Source organism: Onychostoma macrolepis, chromosome 01 (assembly GCF_012432095.1).
Source record: "Onychostoma macrolepis isolate SWU-2019 chromosome 01, ASM1243209v1, whole genome shotgun sequence".
Classification (NCBI taxonomy): Eukaryota; Metazoa; Chordata; class Actinopteri; order Cypriniformes; family Cyprinidae; genus Onychostoma; species Onychostoma macrolepis.
This window is the reverse complement of record NC_081155.1, coordinates 25,166,786-25,186,264: the sequence shown is the minus strand read 5'-3', so window position 1 is coordinate 25,186,264 and position 19,479 is coordinate 25,166,786. Positions and strand designations below refer to the sequence as shown.

General features: G+C 35.8%; 2 protein-coding genes across 5 annotated transcripts in view; one reads left to right on the top strand and one right to left on the bottom strand.

The window, feature by feature from the left end:
- The window catches only part of cnnm2b (cyclin and CBS domain divalent metal cation transport mediator 2b), a 40,808-nt gene extending 33,759 nt beyond the window's left edge, over positions 1-7,049 (top strand). The window contains exons 4-8 of one of the 2 annotated variants that reach the window (XM_058791107.1): positions 772-941; positions 1,213-1,306; positions 3,248-3,310; positions 4,896-5,074; positions 6,379-7,049. In XM_058791107.1, the coding sequence (XP_058647090.1) occupies positions 772-941; positions 1,213-1,306; positions 3,248-3,310; positions 4,896-5,074; positions 6,379-6,591 (719 nt within the window). In that variant the 3' untranslated portion in view covers positions 6,592-7,049. The remainder of the gene's footprint in view (positions 1-771; positions 942-1,212; positions 1,307-3,247; positions 3,311-4,895; positions 5,075-6,378) is intronic. The other variant, XM_058791116.1, reaches the window with a different exon arrangement.
- A 2,649-nt stretch (positions 7,050-9,698) lies between these two features.
- The window catches only part of nt5c2b (5'-nucleotidase, cytosolic IIb), a 27,479-nt gene continuing 17,698 nt past the window's right edge, over positions 9,699-19,479 (bottom strand). For 2 of the 3 annotated variants that reach the window (XM_058767929.1, XM_058767844.1), the window contains exons 14-19: positions 18,932-19,102; positions 18,234-18,285; positions 16,850-17,056; positions 14,214-14,274; positions 13,642-13,818; positions 9,699-12,550 (exon numbers count right to left, since the gene is read on the bottom strand). In XM_058767929.1, the coding sequence (XP_058623912.1) occupies positions 12,314-12,550; positions 13,642-13,818; positions 14,214-14,274; positions 16,850-17,056; positions 18,234-18,285; positions 18,932-19,102 (905 nt within the window). In that variant the 3' untranslated portion in view covers positions 9,699-12,313. The remainder of the gene's footprint in view (positions 12,551-13,641; positions 13,819-14,213; positions 14,275-16,849; positions 17,057-18,233; positions 18,286-18,931; positions 19,103-19,479) is intronic. The other variant, XM_058768001.1, reaches the window with a different exon arrangement.

The window sequence follows — 19,479 nt, the reverse complement described above, 5'->3', positions numbered from 1 at the left end:
AATGCAGGCTTGAAGAGCATAGGCGAAAACGTATTAATGGTAATGTACATTGTATTTTTGTATAACTGCTGATTCTTGCATTCTTGCCGAATTGTTCAGGCATTTGGCACAATCTCCTACGAGTCATTTCCCTTTGCTTTACTGTCGATCAAGCCGCTGCTAAAAGGTCCCAAGGGTGGTTGTGTATAATAGAGACAAAAAGGGCATGCCAAACATGTTCTGACTGGAGTTCCCCTTTAAACCTAATACCAGGATTTGGTGAGAACTTTCCCGTTGTGGCTTACGCTAATCATTGATTAACAAATACAATACTATTAGCGTTTCCTGGTCAAGGAGGGACCAGCTGCCAGATTACACAGATACTTATAAACAGAACAATGTTACAATGAGTTATTTAGCAACAGACAACCATCATAATGGACAAAACACTGCATACATCATTAAATATTCACAGAAACATTCATGCACACAATTGAAGACATTAAGTGGAATAATAATAATAATAATAAAAAGTTTGCTCTGTATGTTTTAGAAGATTCACAAGGCAATATTTTCACAGATGGATAAGCGGTTATTGAAACTTATTATCTGTCCAAAAAATGCTAGAATACCATTATCCCGAGGTTTACTAATAAAAGTGTGATGTTTTGAAACCAGGAAATGTGATATTACCTTTACCCATGGTTTAAAATGGCCCCGAGTTAACATTTTCAAGGGCAAACAACCCACAGGAGCAGAAAGATGATGATCATTTCTCCTTTTGCTTTACAGAAGTAGAAGCATTTAGTCCAAGCCAGATGTCCGAGAAGATCCTTCTACGTCTCCTCAAGCACCCCAATGTCATCCAGGAGCTCAAATATAATGAGAAGAATAAGAAGGCCATTGAACATTACCTCTTCCACCGCAACAAGCCTGTGGACTATTTCATCCTCATTCTTCAGGTCAGCTTGGTTGTTTGGTCCAGGGTATAGAGAGAAGGGATTGAGCTTATTAGCCTAGAACAAGCTGGGATTTTCGCAAGTATTTAACACGCTCTGTATGAAACGTTTCAACTAATGTCCCTATGTGAAAGAAAAATATTGTAGTGAGTATTGCGAAAGACAACCTTCCTTCTAAAGGGAAAAACCGAAACTAAAAATCTACTTGAAGTTGCTTAAAAGCAGTTCCTAGCTATATTGAACGTCTGGTTTTCAATGTAATCTGTTCTCTAAGGGGAAGGTGGAAGTGGAGGCAGGGAAGGAGGGAATGAAGTTTGAAGCTGGAGCTTTCTCCTCGTATGGGATGATGGCTCTCACCGCTTCTCCAGGTAAGCAAAACTAAATACAAATATCTTTTTTTGTTTTAAAGAAATAGTTCACCCAAAAATGAAAATGTACTCATCCTCAGGCCATCCAAGATTTAGATGAGTTTGTTTCTTCGTGGAACTAAATTTGGAGAAATTTAGCATTACATCACTTCCTCACTAATGGATCCTCTGCAGTAAATGGGTGCCGTCAGAATGTGAGTCCAAACACAGCTGATAAAAACATCACAATAATCCACAAGTAATGCACATGAAAAGCTGTGTGTTTGAAACAAAACCATAATTAAGATATTTTAAACTTTATATCCTTGCATCCAGTTGAAGTCATCTATCCATAATATTGCTTTTGTTGTTTGAATCAGGAGATAAATATGCACAGATCAAGTTCATTTACAAGTTCAAAACAGTTCTAAACAAATATGTTGGTGGATTTTGATGTGAGAGGACAAGAGAGGTTGGACTTTTTCATTGGAGGAAGCTCGTATTTTTGCCAAAAGCAATGGTTTGAAGTTAAAACAACTTTTATGATTAATTTGTTTCTTACAAACACAGTTTTTAGCATCTGGACTGGAGTCATGTGGATTACTGTTTTTATCACCTGTTTGGATTTTCATTCTGATGGCACCCATTCACTTCAGAGGATCCATTGGTGAGCAACAAGCTTAACTATGTACATTCTGGATGGGTACATTTTCAGCAAATTTAAATTTTTAAGTGAACTGTTCCTTTAAGAAATAATACTGCAATGCAAAATTATCTTGATACCACATGATACACCCACATACCCTGCAATAGTGCAGAAGGTTGTAGGCTGTATTAGTCCAGAAAGTATGCGGGGATACATACTTTGAAAATAGTATGTCAAAGGTGCAAGAATGAGGCTCCGCTTCCTGTAGATCTTCAACATACTTTGCACTATTCCCAGTCAGGCATTATTGTATGAAGATTGTGATTCCGACATTCCAAAAAATAACAGCATATTTCAGGAGGTCTCATTCCAGAGGTCAGATGGCAAGAGAATTTAGGATTGTCATTGGTCTTGTATCTTTTTAAAAGTAATCACCAGCAATACAGAGTGAGATATGTCTTTTTTTTAATGCTTTTTAAGAATAAAAAAAAGTGGTGTGACTGGATGGATGGAATTGTTGTTGCTATTAATTATAATAAACAATTATTTTGCTAACTATTATAGTTTATTAGACATACTCTATATTGTCAAGCAACTTGCTGTATTTCTATATCAAATGTGGCCCATCTTGTGCATTTTATAATGTTTTTACAGTTTTTATAAGCTAATGTTTATAGAATGATGCCAGCATTATAATTTTTTTTTTAAATAAACACTTGATTATCCATATAATAAACCAATTTTCATTATATTAAACAACAAAAACGAAAAAAAAAATATATATACTTATATGCTGCCAAAATATGTTGACATGATATAAAATAGCTCCAGTAGTCCTGCGACTGCTGACTTTTTGCTATTATAAATCATAGTTATATTATATACTAGTTATTATAAAAGTTACAATAGAAACCATAATATTTCATTTATCAGACAGAACATAAAAATACATGAAAGTCTTTGGGGAGAAGCATCCACTGATTATTTTGAAATGATGCTGGAGTGTTTTCAAATGATTATGAACAGTTTTAGATCAATCCGAAATTTGCAGGAGTTGAATCTTCTACCAAAGTGTAACCATGTGCTAGTTTAGGGAATACCACAGAACATAGGTGACCTCTGGTGGTGACAACATGGGCCTACAGTAAAACTTAAGAGTGCCTTATTATTTTTTCAGATTAAAATAAGTGGTATTTAGTGATTTTTCTCTGATCCTTCATCTTTCAGTCCTTTTCCCTTCAGTTCTACCTTTTAGTTTTGTTTCCCACCTTTTTTGATGCTTTCCTCTTCCTCCTACTCTTTATTCTTCTCTGCAGTTCCTCTCTCCCTGTCTCGTACCTTTGTGGTCAGTAGGGCTGAGTCTGTTGCTGGATCTCCAGGTATAGTTAAACCAACAAACTTGACAAGTCATATTGTCCTAAATTCAGTTTCGATGCTTATTGTCCAGTTGAAGCAATGACTGAATCGTTTGTGACTGACTAATCAAACAATGTGAAGGTCAGACATCTGTCTGTGACTCATTGTAAACCGTGCCGTATGTTACAGTAAACCCACAGAATCCCTCCCACACATTCTTACTTCACAGGCCTCCTGGAGTAAAGGGCGACAGCGAGGCCATACACACACACACATACACACCTCTGTACATAGTCGCCCACACACACACACACACACACACACACACACATGCACACGCATACTGTTCCCTGTTCTCACATACCTCATGCTGACTACCAGCATGTAGGGTTCATAGTTGGGCCCCTTCAGGCCAGCATTGGAGCCTTGAACTAAAGACGCGGTGGCTCCCTCACTCCGCTCACACATCCAAACACGGATTACATACATTCCAACCAAATTGTGGCATTAACACACCCCCGCTTTTGAAACCAGTGTGTGTATACATGCGTATGCGTGTTTATGTGTAAGAGCAAGAAAGAAAGAACAAATGTATGTGCTGAAGTGTGCAAGTGGGCAAAATTAAATGTCTGTTAGCAAGCGTTAGTGTGTGCGAGTTAAGAGAATGTTTGTGTGTGTGCACTTGTAAATTTCCCCCCTCTTTATGAAGTGGAAAACATAAGCTGTGTTTAATTAAAAACAAAGCCAGTCTTCACTTTGAAAGCTCTTAGGCTTTTTATCATACTCTTGCCAGCGGCAACACTTTACATACATGAAACACCCCCTTCATAACTAGCGACACTATTATTGAGTTCTAAAAAGCTGTTACAAGCTATTATAAAATAATAATATACCATGTGCTACTTAGTGTCTCTATAAAGTTAGATTTGAGGGTCTAGTCACTGAAGGATTTAGTATACTAAAAAAGCCATGAATATCTACAAACATACACTACTGTTCAAATATTTTGAGTCATAGTGGTGCGATTTTTGAATATTTTTGAAAGAAGTCCATTATGCTCACCAAATGCATTTATCTGATCAAAAATACAGTACTATTGTGAAATATTATTCTATCTGTTTTCTATGTGAATATATTTGAATATGCTGATTTGTAGCTCAAGAAACATTTTATTATCAATGTTGAAAACAGTTCATATTTTTGTGGAAGCCATGACACAATTTTTTCAGGATTCTTTGATGAATAGACACTTCAGAATAACTGTGTGTGTGTGTAACATTATAAATGTATTTACTGTCACTTTTGATTAATTAAGTGCATACTTGCTGAATAAAAGTATAAATTAAAGTATTACTTTAAAAAAAGACCCCAAACTTTTGAACCAAATGGTGTACTTTTAAACAGATTCGAAACACAGACAAACAGATAGTCCCGCCACTGGTTGAAACATTGTTGCTACATCAGGCTAGTCAAACAAGTCGGATAATTAATATTCATGAGCAAGGGGGATAAGTTTTACATTGCCTTTCGAGATCATTTCTGCACCCCTCATTGTATGTGTTTGTTTTTCATAATTAATAAAATGATGCTTTTCTTTTTCCTGTGTAGAAAACAAATCCCCCCCTCGGTCATTTGGACTGAACCATTCTGACTCGTTAAATCGTAGCGAGCGGATTGAAGCTATCACACCGTCACTGGGCAGCAGTAACCACCAGCTCAATGCCTTCCTGCAGATATATGTGCCGGACTATTCTGTCAGAGCTTTGTCAGACATACAGTATATCAAGGTAAACAGAATTGCATAAACATGCCAGCTCACTTGCAGTTTCTGCACATTTTCTTGTCATTACAACCGAAATACCCAAAACAAAATCATGTAATTCTACAGAAGCCATTAATTGCACATTTTTGATACCATTGTGGCACCCATTGTGTGGCTTGGGGTTCAGACTTTAAACCATGGCTCCTCAACTCTGGACCTCAAGATCCACTTTCATCACCTGAACAAGCTGATCAAAGTTGTAGGTAGGTGTGTTTAATCCAGTCAGGAACTAAACTCTGCAGGAAACTGGATCTTGAGGTCCAGAGTTGAGGACTCCAGGTCTATACTGTGGCCCAATGGCTGTAGTCCAGTGGCAGACTGTGGCTATGGCTGAGTGGTGAACATGGACTGTGGCTCAGTTACAAACCAATGGCTTTGGCTCAAAGACAAATGTGGATTTGAGTGTTAGCACTGGGATAGATATGGACTGGGTAGGGGTCTGTGGCAGATGGACACATGGGTTCTTGTGTGGCAATGGAATGAACGTTCCATAAGAGGGTTTTCACAGCGATTGCATGAAAGAACCATTTTAGGCTCCCCAAAGAACCTTTCAATGAAAATTTATTTTTTTTTTCTTAGTGTGTAGAACACTTTAATAATCTGAAGAATCCTTCCCCTCTATTGAACCTTTCGTGCTATGGAAACATACTGTAGGCCCTGTTTACACCTGGTATTAAGATGCACTTTGGTTGATAGGATCACAAGTAGACGAGGGTGACACATTCTCATTTACTTCTGCTGTTTTAATCCAGACTGCTTGCTTAAAATGATATAAATATCAGTTGTCACTCTATATCTCCAAATAATATCTTAGTAAGACGATATTTAAATGCTTAGTTGGATCAGAAACATGGCATAAAGTGGCTTTACAGAGGCACAATGTAGTTTATTTTTAATAAGGCCCTTTATAATTTCAGTCTGATATACAGCAAACACTTTATGTGGGCATGTTTCTTTTTGAGGATAAAAGAGAAGAGTGGATGATGAACAGATCATTTTGAAATTCCAAAATAAAAGACCAATTTCCAATGGACCTCAAAAGTGCAAGTCATCATAGTTCGGTAAACTTCTATAGTGGTGAATGGAAACTACAACAAATATAACTTTTGCGTTTCCAACTGTCCCAATAGCAAATGAAAAAAAATCCATAATAGTATTTCTATGACTTTGCAAAAGAGGGAAAAATGCATTGCGAGAATGGCTACATTGTAGAATGTACAATCTAAATTCTTCTTTTTTTTGTAACCCCCTTTTCTGTGTTATTGACAGGTAACGCGCCAGCAGTATCAGAACGCCGTCATGGCGTCACGCATGGACAAGACGCCACAGTCCTCAGAAAGCGAGTACACCAAAATCGAAATGACTTTGACAGACCTCCATGATGGAGTGACCGATGAAACCACCACTCTGTTCAACCAGACACAGAACTGCGTGGCCCACAACAAGACGAACCACACAGGCCACAGCGAGGGGGCCATCTAGCCCTCAGTGGGGTGGTGGAGCAAAGCGGATAGCAGAACCCTGGAGCTGCTCCCCACCCCAAACCACTCCACTCTGGTAGTGCAGTACTACTACAAGGACCTGAGCTTGGGCTGACCCAAGGCAAAATGGGATACTCCAGTGACCCGGTCTGGTCCCATTCATTCAGATAAACCACGTTTATGTCCCCCAGACCAAAGAGTTTGGAGGATGGACGTTTTTGTGCTCTGACGAGCCCCTCCAGCTACACTCCAGCTTCACAAACACAAAAGAAATACTCCAGGCAGATGCTGTGATAGGGTAAAACGAAGACTGTTCCAAATACTGCTTTGAAGGAAAACGTGAACCAAGAGCATTCTACTCACATATTTATTTATTTTGTATGCGTTTGTACATACGTGCATGTCTGAGGATATAATTGTCGGCACATGCAAACACCAGTCTGTAAATTGTGCATGTGTATGTGTGTGCCTCTATGAGTGTCACTGATATCATGCACATGCTATATATATATATATATATATATATATATATATATATATATATATATATATATATATATATATATATATATATATATATATATATATATATATATATATATATATATATATATATATATATATATATATATATATATATATATATATATATATATATATATATATATATAAATAGTTAAAAATGCATCATTGTATATGTACCGGTGAGGGTCTTTTACATGTATATTTCAGAAATGGTTATTTTTATTGTTCTAAATCTGGTATATCCCATAGTACCTTTTACACCTTTTTAAAAAATGAATCACTATATTGCCTTTAAAAAAATCATATTAATTTTTTAACAAGTGCAATGAACACACATTTTATTTAAAAGATGATTTATCATGATTACTGTATTGTAAATTATAGTTCTATTTGTATGCATGTATTGTATCACATTTGTATATTTGTTCTGAGATATTTTGGATTCACTTTCAAGGATGAACAGGTCCTTTTTGTCTGCTTTAAAATTTTAATTCTATCAAAGGCACAATAACTTAACATTTAAAGCTGAAGGCAGTCTTATTTAAATTAAACGACAGACCTGTCAGGACTTTATGCAAGGGAGAATCAATATGCATCCGTGCGATTCCTAACTGAATATCACATCATTAAAACAACTACTACATTACATTGTTCTACCCACCATGCATCTCTAAGAAAGGTGTCATAGTATTTAAATGGCTGTACTTGTGTGTATCACCTTTATGTATATAATGTTGACTTTAATTTTTATTTATATGAATGCTGGAAACTCCTGCTATGCATATGTATTTAAAATTATACACTCACAATGAACATTTGCTGAAAATATACTTACCCTCAGGCCATCCAAGGATGTAGATGAGTTTATTTCTTTATGGAAACCGATTTAAAGAAATTGTCCAATGGATTCTCTGCAGTGAATGGGTGCCGTCAGAATGAGAGTCCAAAATATTATTCGTATAATATAATATTGCTTTCTGCAGTAAAAAAAAAAAATTATTGTCTGAATCAGGAGAGAAATATGCACAGATCAAGCACTCTTTACAGCTCTAAGCAAATATGTTGGTGGATTTTGATGTGAGAGTACAATGGGGGGTGAATTTTACTGGAGACAGCAATATTATGGATTATAAACTAATATTTTGGCCAGAAGCAGTGGTTTAAAGTAAAAACATCTTGATGGATTTGTTTCTTACAAACACGCAGCTTTGCAGTTCACAAGATGTGGATAATTGTGGATGTGGACATACTTGTGGATTATTGTGATGTTTTTATCAGCTGTTTGGATTCTAATTCTGACGGCACCCATTCACTGCAGAGGATCCATTTGATGTAAATCTTCATTTCTCCAAATCTGTTCTCGGGAAGAAACAAACTCATCTACATATTGGATAGCATGAGGGTAAGTACATTTTCAGTAAATTTTTATCTGGGGTGGGGGATTATGAATTATAAACTACTTATATTTTCTCCCTTGCCATACTTTTTTTTTCTTTTTTTTTTGACCCAACTGCCAAGATCATCAAACAGCATACAACTTATTCCTATAACTATTGCTATATGTTGTTATAGGTGGCAGCTGCGTGACCCTGTTTCTACAATGTCAGACTTTGTGGTAAATCTGATTCAGGCAGCTTTTAAGATATTGCCCTAGATGTTTTCATGTGTTCAAATGCTTATTTGAATCACAATAGATAAACAACAGTAAAGCATTACTTGCATTATTTATACATGGGTCAGTACCACAGGCAGCCACTGCTTGGCACTACGGTCTAACAATTTAGCCTAAACCTTGACAAGGTTGAAATCTTAAAACTGATGCTCTTTATACCAAAGATTTTACTTAAGAGGTGAGATCAGAGAATGTTGGGCTTTATTTAGTCAATTAAAGCCAACTTTTTTTTTTTTTTTTCCTAGACAGATGCTCTTGTGGGTTTAAATACAGGTTCTGGCTTTTTACATTTTTTTTCTAATTTGCTTTGTTAATGAATTGTAGCTACTTTGCAACTAAAATGTAAACCCTAGGGAGAAAAACGGTTCTAGAAAGTGCTATTAAACATTCATCAGTTTCACTGTGGTACTGTGTTCTTTGTGTTGTTCTTTCATAAAAATCTACTATTCGCATTTTTTTTTTTTTTTTTTTGTCCTGACAACAGGATATTTCGGTCATCACATCACACTGGTAACTGTCCATTATTTTATCTGCATATTAAATATCAAATATATTCTGACTTACTGTGATTGTTACATCACATTTTTGCTTTCAGTTTGAAAAGGCTGATCTGTCAGGACTGGTTAGGATAGTGTACGGCTCATGTTGCTCAAGAAACTGGTTTGTTTGAATGTTTCACATCATGTTCCAACATATTTATGTTGTAATATGCAGCATACACATATGAAGCGGTATTTTAGACAAATGACAAAACTCACTGTGGAAATCAGAAATCTGAATGGCCAGCATACTGTCCTGGTTTAGGCTAGTTAGGATGCCATGTTCTTCTTTATTCTAAAACACAAAACCTGATATGGCGTATAAATATAGTTAAATGCTAATTAAAAGTAAACAAGACAGGAGACCAATAGTTATGGAAAATTATTTTTATTTGACATTGCAATTCAATTTCCCATATGTATAAGTTTAGAACTCTATAAATCAGAAACTATCATAATTCAAGGAACAATGAAATCGGAGACATGAAATCACATGCCCTAAACAAAGAACAAAAAACAAAACAAAAAATTGGATTAATAAATGCCATGTCTATTTTGCTAGATCTCTTTTACAGACGGAACAGTTTTGCACCTTTCCTTTTGCTAAACTGAAAACTAATAAAAGTCACAAAAAAATAGCGTTTGTATTAAACATGAATTAAAAAAAAAATAAAAATCTGAAATTAGGAAAAAGGTAAAAAAAACAGAAAGGAACAGATATTCAGTATATTAGTAAGTTATTGGCACGCTACTGCTGTATACTGTAAACTATGCCAAAATATAATATGAAAACACTGGTTCAAACAGAGATATATGCAATGCTACCTATGACTATACGGATGAGACCTTCACCCGTTAAAGATGTATCTAGGATACACTACTGGGAAAATTGGACGAATACTGTTCAAACTCGATGCATTTTCTATTATATTATTTTTAAATATAATCTAAGCCAGTTTCCCTTGCATAGACAACTAAAAAGGACAACTGCCAACACTAGTGCAAATTAGCCCAGGACTAGTTTTAATCCATGTCCAGGGAGCTGGCTTTATTATGCATATTATATTTATTATGCATATATACACATATGCATATATACACACACCCAACTGAGTTTTTATATAAAAAGCTAATGAAAACAGAGGAAAGAGAGATACTGGATCTTTTTTAGGACATAAAAAGACACTTTCTCTATACTGTGGTCTCTAAAGAACCAAGAACAAGTATATTTTGAAAGAGCTGCCCCATTTTAGGATGTCCAGTTAATTTTAAACCAAAAACTGACATGAAATATGCACTGTATGTTTAAAAATATCTTTTTAACTGATTCCTTGAAAACAGACTTTTGAAAACCTAGAAACCGTCATCCCTTTTAAAAACTGACAGTCAGACCCATGGAAAAAAACAAAACTACATTCTCATAAATTAAAAAACAACATACAGTTACAATATGCATATGAGTAATACATGTTGCGCTATGGATTGGGTAGCTTTATTCAATCAGATCCTACATACTATCTTTGAGTAATGCATATAAAAGTCACACTAACCGTCCTAATCTACATGTTTCATGCACTTGAAACACTTCCCACAGCTAAAACCGCTTCCTCTCTAAACCGTGAACCACCATTATACTCAAAAATAATGTTTATTTCTTTAAAAACTCCACATACTTGCTGTGGAGACACCTAAAAGTCTCTAACGGGACCCTTGAAGCTAAATCGAACACAATTTCTCAACACCGTTTGGTCCACATGAGAGTAAACCATCAACAGAGTTCAAACATTATCCAGGACTACATTAATTTCCATTAAAACATTTACCAAAGCAACAGCACTTTCTTTCTCAACCTATCAGCTTCACAATGTCCAGCTGTTTACTTCATTGTACTTTTTCTCTCAGTGACTTTTTCAGCAGCTCAGGCCATAAAACACAAGTTTTATAAATATTTTTTTGCATATCAAGGTCACTTACTGTATGATATTTGAATAGTTTTCTTATGTGAGGCAGATATTAATGGCACGCAATGTTTGAGACAAAATTAGAGCGTTCTGTTTCGCTTATATAAGAGTATAAAAATACAGTATGTCATTGTTCAATGTGACATGGTTGCCAAAATTAGAGCAGGTACTGACATGATGTCTCTGTGTGTGTTTGGACTCATTTTGCGCCCTAATACACGAGGCATCTGTTTGCTACTCTATAGCATTAGCGCTAACCAAAACGTCTGCAATAAAAAAGATGAAAACCAAGAGGTTAACAACAAACCTCTAAAAAAAGCAGCTGCATGCTGTTGCCAAGTAACTGGATTCTTGTGTTGGCTGCACTTCCATGCTCACGTCATGAACCGTGCTTCGGTTTTCTGTGCTTCATTCAGATTCCCAACACACGCAGGACTTCAACACAAACACCCTGCCAACATACACAGCTTTAACACACACACAAGAGTTTTTTTTTTTAAAGCAACAGTCTTTGCAGGAGGTAGTAACCAAGCTAATCTGAGTGAATGGACTGGCTACTTGAAAAGTTACTGATAAAAACAGTAAAACAATAGTAAGATATGACTATAATTTGTATCTGTAAGGATCCAATAACCACTTGTCCTAACAGGTTTTCATTTTCTGAGTCTTTGCCAGCATGCCGCCTGAATGATGCATGTAAACTCATGAGTTTTACCATCAGTTCACAGTAAAGTAAGTATCCCTTCCACTGTTTCCATTGGATGTTTATCATGACATTATGTGCTTTTATAGTGACTGATAAACAATTCCAGATCCCATTTTTTTTTTTTTTTTTAACAAACTTATGTATTAGTTTAGCTTTCTTTAATGGAGGAAACTGTCAGTTTGGGTGAACTGAAGTCTGGTAAGCTTTTTGAGCTTGGTTTGGCAATTATGGTCTACTTCATACATCCACCTCACACGATATCCTCATCACTCTATCACCATCACCCTACAGATCTTTACCCTAGAATAGGTCAAAAACATCTACTCTTCCTCCTCTTCCTCCTCCTCTTCGTCGTCGTCTTCGTCGTGGCAGTGTGTGATTTCCTGCGGCGGATGAGCGAACAGGTGGGGCGGTTTGATTTCGCTGATGGAGCGTGTGAGCTGGTTTCTTTTACAGTCGATGTCCTTGCAGTCCACACAGTGGCGGTTGCGTGTGGCCAGAGGAGACTCAGTCTCTGTGTCTACGTGAGTGTGCTCCACTGTGGACTCATGGGGCATCTGGGACATAGAGAAGAGGAGACAGAAACAAATATGTAAACAGGTATGTTAAATAGGGCGCTTGGCACAGAAGAGAGAACCAAGTGAACAGGACAAATGTGGGTGTGTATCCTGTAGGTAGTATTTTGGTACTCATTTTAAAATAATGTACCAACACTACTCTTTTGTTAGTACTGAGTACTCAATTTGGCTCTTGTTTTTGTTTGTGAAAGAAGTCTCTTATGCTCACCAGGGCTGCATTTATGTGATCAAAATACAGTAAAATCAGTAATATTGTGGAATATTATAACAATTTAAAATAAACCTTTTTTTTTTGTGAATATATAGTAAAAATGTAATGTATTCCTGTGATGCAGTCAAATTTTCAGCAGCCAGTCTTCAGTGTCACATGATCCTTCATAAATCATTCTAATATTTTTGTGGAAAAGTTTTTTTTTTTTTTGATTAACAGAATGTTCAAAAGAACAGAAAATGATTGTAATAATGTAAAAGTCTTGTCACTGTTTGATGCATCCTCACTGAATAAAGGAATTAAATTCTAACCAAAAAAAAACAAACTTAAATGCATATTCATGGTTAAAATGCCAAAAGATATTAACATAAACTGTCAGTCTGGTGAAACAGGAATAAAAATCACTGCATTGAAAAATATCAATATATCTAGCCATGTTTTGTATTAAATCATTGTATTTAAAATATCAACATGTCTAGCCATGTTTAACTGATTGAGAAATATAACATTTTAAAAATAAAATAAATATTTTAAGGTGTCCTTGTTACACAAGTTACATGTATTTACTATTATAATAACAATACATTTTGCATAATTACATGCGAGTGACCCTTAACCAAACCCTCATCCTAACCCTAACCATACAGTAAGCACATGTAGTTAATTAATATTACTCAGTACTTAAATGTATAATTACACTGTAACAAGGACACCTTAAAATAAAGTGAAACCCATTTATATTTAACCTTTTAAATACATGAATTGTTTCTATAATATTTTGAAATTGGTATCAGCTATTGTGAACTTGCACTGGTATTTGTATCAGTCCAGCCCTGTGTTTATGGGTGTGTGTCCTCACCAGCACGTGAGCGGCTCTGAACAGGTAGCTGAAGGGGTAGTAGAGCAGGTTGATGAATGAGGCAGCATACAGGTCAGCGTAACGCATCACCTGAGACGCAAACAGAGTCTGCCGAGAGCCGCTGCGGAACAGACTTCCCATCATCCCGTAGCACATGTCCATGTCATGAGTCACTTTCTGATGACAGAGAAAATCACTAAATCAACATGTTACTTTTTTAAGGTGTTGGTTTTAGTTTTAGTTGACACTAATAACCCTGTAACATTTAATACACAGTATAACATCACTCTAGTAGCCTTTTAATGTTATGTACAGCATATGTGGAGGGCTGTTGATTACCATGGAACTAAATTTAAAAGACTTATAAGCTACCATTACAAGCTTATTTACTGTAAACACATTTCTCGAGAGCATGTCACATATGCTGTTCATAAAAATAAACTAACCCAGAATATTTCTAAACTTCAAACTCCATACTGTAAACTCTAGTAAAATCTAGTTTTTCCCACATCTAGTAAAATCAGACATAACTGAAATGTTAGGAATGCAAGTGTGTGATTTAGTGTGTGTACCTTCATTCTTCTCTGGATGGCACTGATATCTGGTCTCTCATTGCTGCTGCTGTCCAAATGCCTAAAGGAAGAAAGAATGCGAGTGAGAGAAAAGCAGATTTGATGGATTTAAAATGAAAAAGAAGTGAAGAGGGAGAAGGGACAGACATCAGCTGGAGTCAGACATGGAGAGGTCACTGAGTTAAACTCTTTGCTTATCAACAGGTGAATTCTCTCAATCTGTACCCTGTACAGCGGGCTCAGAATTGAGCAAACTGTGAAACCCTTTTATATTCTAATTTAATTCTTAAATTTGACTTTAAAGGTGCACTAGGAGACCTTGGAAAATGCTAACTTTAGCCTGATAGCACTGAAAGCGAACGTCCCATCCTCCCTGCAATCGCCGTCCAAAGCCACGCCTCCTGAACGCATACGCTCATTACTACATCAGCGGTTCCCAATTCCAGTCCTCGCGCCCCCCACCTCACCTCACCTTTCACATTTCATATCAGGGTTTTTTTAAAGACATGCACAAATAAAATTAATACCATATGAGCAGGGTAGGACAATGTCTATAGTACCATATTAAACTGTAAAATGACTGTAAAAAGCATAATGTACAATTCAGATACAGGTTTTCACAAAAACAAAAAGTTTTATAAAATGATAAACTTTACATTTCAGTCTTTAAACCATTTTTAAGAAAAGTATGAATTATTATATTGATTTAAACAATTATTATCAATAAATTATTATATAGATTAAATAACAGGAATTAGGGGTATGCGATATTGGCAAAAAACTATATCTTGATATTTTCTGGGATTTTATCGATAATGATATTTTGCTGAGTGTGTTATTGTGCTGGTATCTTAAAGATTACCGTGGACAGCTGACTCCTGAATTTTTTTGATATTCTTCATATTCTGTGTGGTCAGTTCACAGCAGTGATAGAAATTAATCTTTTCCAATAAGTTTTATGGGCATTTTTACCTTTAAGCCATTTTTCCTAAAAGTGTGCATCATCTTTTGAGTCAAATTCTTGCATTTGGGCTGTTACCAAGCAAATTAAATCAGTTTCAACAAAATGTATCTTTGCAATGCATCTGAAGTAGCATTTAAAAGTATTTACACACTGTTTAATGCAGCTCAGAGGGACATAGAATGCTAACCTGCAGTTACAAATGCATAAATAATGTTTTGATATTTAAAACATAAAACGTTGAAAACTGATGTTTGAAAATAAAGATACTTTAAATGTTAAATTAAATCCGCCAGCAGGTGGCAGCAAGTCACTGTTAATAAGTGAGTCATTGCGATTGCACCGAATCATTTAAACAGTTGATTCATTCAGGAACGAAACACCATCCTGTTGCTCAGAGACGCAAAACAGTGCTGCGTTTGGAATGATTTTTGTTGGCAAAATAGAGCAAAAGCAGGAAATATGGTGTCTAAAACTTAACTTCTTGTTTATTGAACTGTTGCATAAAATCAATATCACATTTGTAATCATGCTGACATTTGGAGAAAAAAAACAACACTCTTCGTGTGATATTAACTATATGAAATTATATAAATACAGGCTATACATTTTCTGCTTCAGTATCTTCAATTATGTGATCATTCTAAACGCATTTTAATAATAGACTGAATCGTGCAGTGAAAGAAGGCACTCATACGTGCACTAGTTTAACCTATGTTAACTGATTCATTCTCTGCCAGCAGGTGTCATGTTTGGCAGAAATATAACGGTTTCCCAGTAAAGGCAGTACACAAAGCAGCGCAGCACCGGACTTTGAACCAGCAGCGCTCATGTTTATTTAATTAAATCATAGCCTTTTGAAGTTTAATCGTCACATTCACCCATATCGCAATTCTGGTCTTTCCATCTCCAAATTTAAGACCTCTTGAAATCATAATTAAGACTTTCTTGTACAATTTTAAGACTTTTTAAGGCTTTAAATTTGATACAACTAAATTTAAGACTTTTTAAGACCCCGCGGAAACCCTGCATATGTATCTATTATCACGTGCGGCGTTTGATCTATTCAACCGTAAGTGCCCTGCGAAGTGGACATGTGCGAAACGTCAATTTAAATCGTATTTATTTACAGAGGTATATTATGTCCAGTGTTGGGCAGCAACTAGTTACTAGTAATTTAGTTACTGTAATAATATTACTTTTTTGCAGTAATTAGTAGTGTAACTACTTACTAATAAGATTTCAGTAATAATATTACAGTTACTTTCCATAAAACAGCTTAGTTACTTTTGATGCCTCAACCCTGCTGATTTAAAATCTAACAATCAAACAATTCCTAGATTTATTTTTATCAATTTCATGACTCGCACATGCATGTGATGCATGACTCTGTCCGCAGTGCATCAGGCAAGCTTGGAATATGGAAAAGCTTATATTCAGCAGATAGAAAAAGATCTGTAGTGGCTTTACTTTACTCTGGGATTACATCCCTCTGATGCATGTGGTACATTATATTAATATTGGTTATCTGATTCAGGTGTGTTAACTAAGCGAAACATGCAAAATACACAGAGACAGGGGCGCGAGGACAGGAATTGGGAACCGCTGGGCTACATCATGCGTCATTCACCGGTGAGAAAACTTTATAGCACAGTTAGTAAAAGTACTACAATACCAGGAAAGAAGATCGGGTTGTTGATGTTTGCCTGCCATTCTGGCTCTGTCTGCAATAGTGTGCGTGATCGCGCTGATGACGTATCCTGTCTGCGCGAACCGGGTGCGCAGAGGTATGCAAATACATACGTTGACAGGCAGGTAGGAGAGACAAATAAAACGCTCGGACCGAGCGTTTTGATTGGACCAACATTTCTTGGTCCTACGCCTTCCACAGAATATATAAATACAGATAAATACATTTAGACCACTTAATGATTGCTATCGGGATAGCAATCATGAAGAGACTTTCAACCAGCATAACAAAAAATGTTTCGGAAGAAAATCACCTATTGCACCAATTTGAACTTATGTAGAAATACAATGAAAATCGTTAAATAAAGGGAGCATGAAAATGAAATTAAATGAATACAGCCGCTGTAAGTGTAAGTGATGTAACTTGTCACTAATTTCCCATATACATTATTACACACACAACAAATGGATTATTTCTAGAAACATTAGATTATATTAATTATCAGTATTTAAAAAAAAAAAAAAAAAAACTATAGAACCTTATACTATTTTTTAATTAAAAACTTTTGTTGTTCATTATGACAGAAGGAAACTCCCAGAATCCTCTAATTTAGTGAATACTATTAATGTGTGTTATGGTGTATAATTGCTGTAATTACTGGATGACTCAAAAAATCTACTCAGAGCTGTTCACGTAGTCTACTCTGACTCAGAATTATGCATTTCTATGTCAACACTATTAACGCCAATATGAATTGGTGTAATTTGAATGACAAATAAAATGAACAAACAAAACCACAATATAACACATAACAGTCTATATGGAAATGACTTTTTTATATTTAGTTTTATTAGTTTATCATGCAGGACATTATGCATTAGTTATCCGGCTCTGTACTAGCTATTTTAAAACTGCACTGTATGCGTTTTATTTTCAGATTAATCTTGCATTATTAAAACATCAGAATTGACAATTATACAGTCAGACAATTCTAGGAATTATTACCCTGATATATTATGAGATAACTACTCCGTATTGTGACCGTATTGTTTACTCCGTAAAACCATATTTTACTGCTGAACCTTTATTATAGTCAATATTCAAACTGTGAAGTCAACATTTATTTTTATAAAGTCATCTAAAAACAGCATGATGGACATTTTGTGAATGGTAAATCTGTATTGATGGCTGTGTGACTTGATTTTTTTACAATTGCAATTCAGCCAAGTCCACTTCATGCCAAAACCTAGCAGGGCATGGCCAATGAGATAAAAGGGAGTGCATTTTTAATTCTGAATGTACACACACATACTGTACACACACACACACACACCTGTGCTGAGGAAGGAACAGAGGCAGCTTTACTCACTTGTATAGTTCTGCCAAGAAAATGTCCAAGCCCTGCAGTTCCTCGAACAGAGCTGTGAATGAGAGGGCAGAACCCTGTCATGATTGGGTTTCACATCTCTTTTCCTTAGCCTTTCAAGTGTGACAACTCATCTCATTCTTTCTCTGTGTGAGCATTCGTTTCTTTACTGAGATTCTCACAAGGTGGCCTTTTTCATACTACACACACAAGCGTAACTGTGACAGCAGGCACATACAGTATTGTGCTTTCAGTGACAGAACTGCAGCTCTATCCAGAATATAAAGTAAGTTATAGGTTACAACAGTAATATTTCCTGTAGTAATGCCCATACTTTATAAAATGGTTATTGGATATTGGCCATTTATAATTATTACAAAACTGGTGATAATAAAATATAATTTATATGTGAAAATGGATTACATTTACATCTAAATGGTAATAAATCTACATGGAACACCATAAACTGCTATAAAAGCCTATGTTGCAGAAGACTGCATTGATGAATAGGTTTACACAGAATATTCACCATATTTTCAGCAGAGTTCAGCACCTACTTGCAGGCAGTTATGCATCACCAGTGTGCTTACAGCAACAATGCTGTAACCTGTTATTATGGGCACCCAAAATAAATGTGTGCTGCTTACGTGCAGTGTGAAACAGGCCAATGGCTGATTTTACTGATATATGGCAACACTCACAGCTTTTGTCCGTCCACACATGCAGCTCCTGAGCCAATTCAGGAATCACCAGGAACGTCCGCCAACCCTGACGCTTCTTGGACTTAAGAATATCTCCAAAAATGTGATCCCCAATGTACAAAATATCCTTCCCTTTTGCTCCAAGCAGGTCACACACAATGTCTGAAGAACCTGGGCGGAGATGAAAACAAATTTGTCAGAAATAACTGATTTTCACATATACATAGGGCATACTCAATATACAGAAAAAGCTGCATAATGAACTCCTTTTATTACAATATTTGCTCTTCCAATGTGACGTTATGCTTTTGTTCTTTCAGCCTTGATGTCCAAGCAACAGCAATACGAGATGTTAAATATTTATCATAACACAACTTAAATCAGTATGACTTGTTTTATTATGAATATCAATGCTATTGCTGATTTTAGTGAACCAGAACTAAGGTTAACACGTTACACTAATCATATTCATTCTAGTTTGATGCATCAACTAACAAGGATCAATTCATTTGTTACAGTAATTATAAATATCGGAAGCACTTTACAGT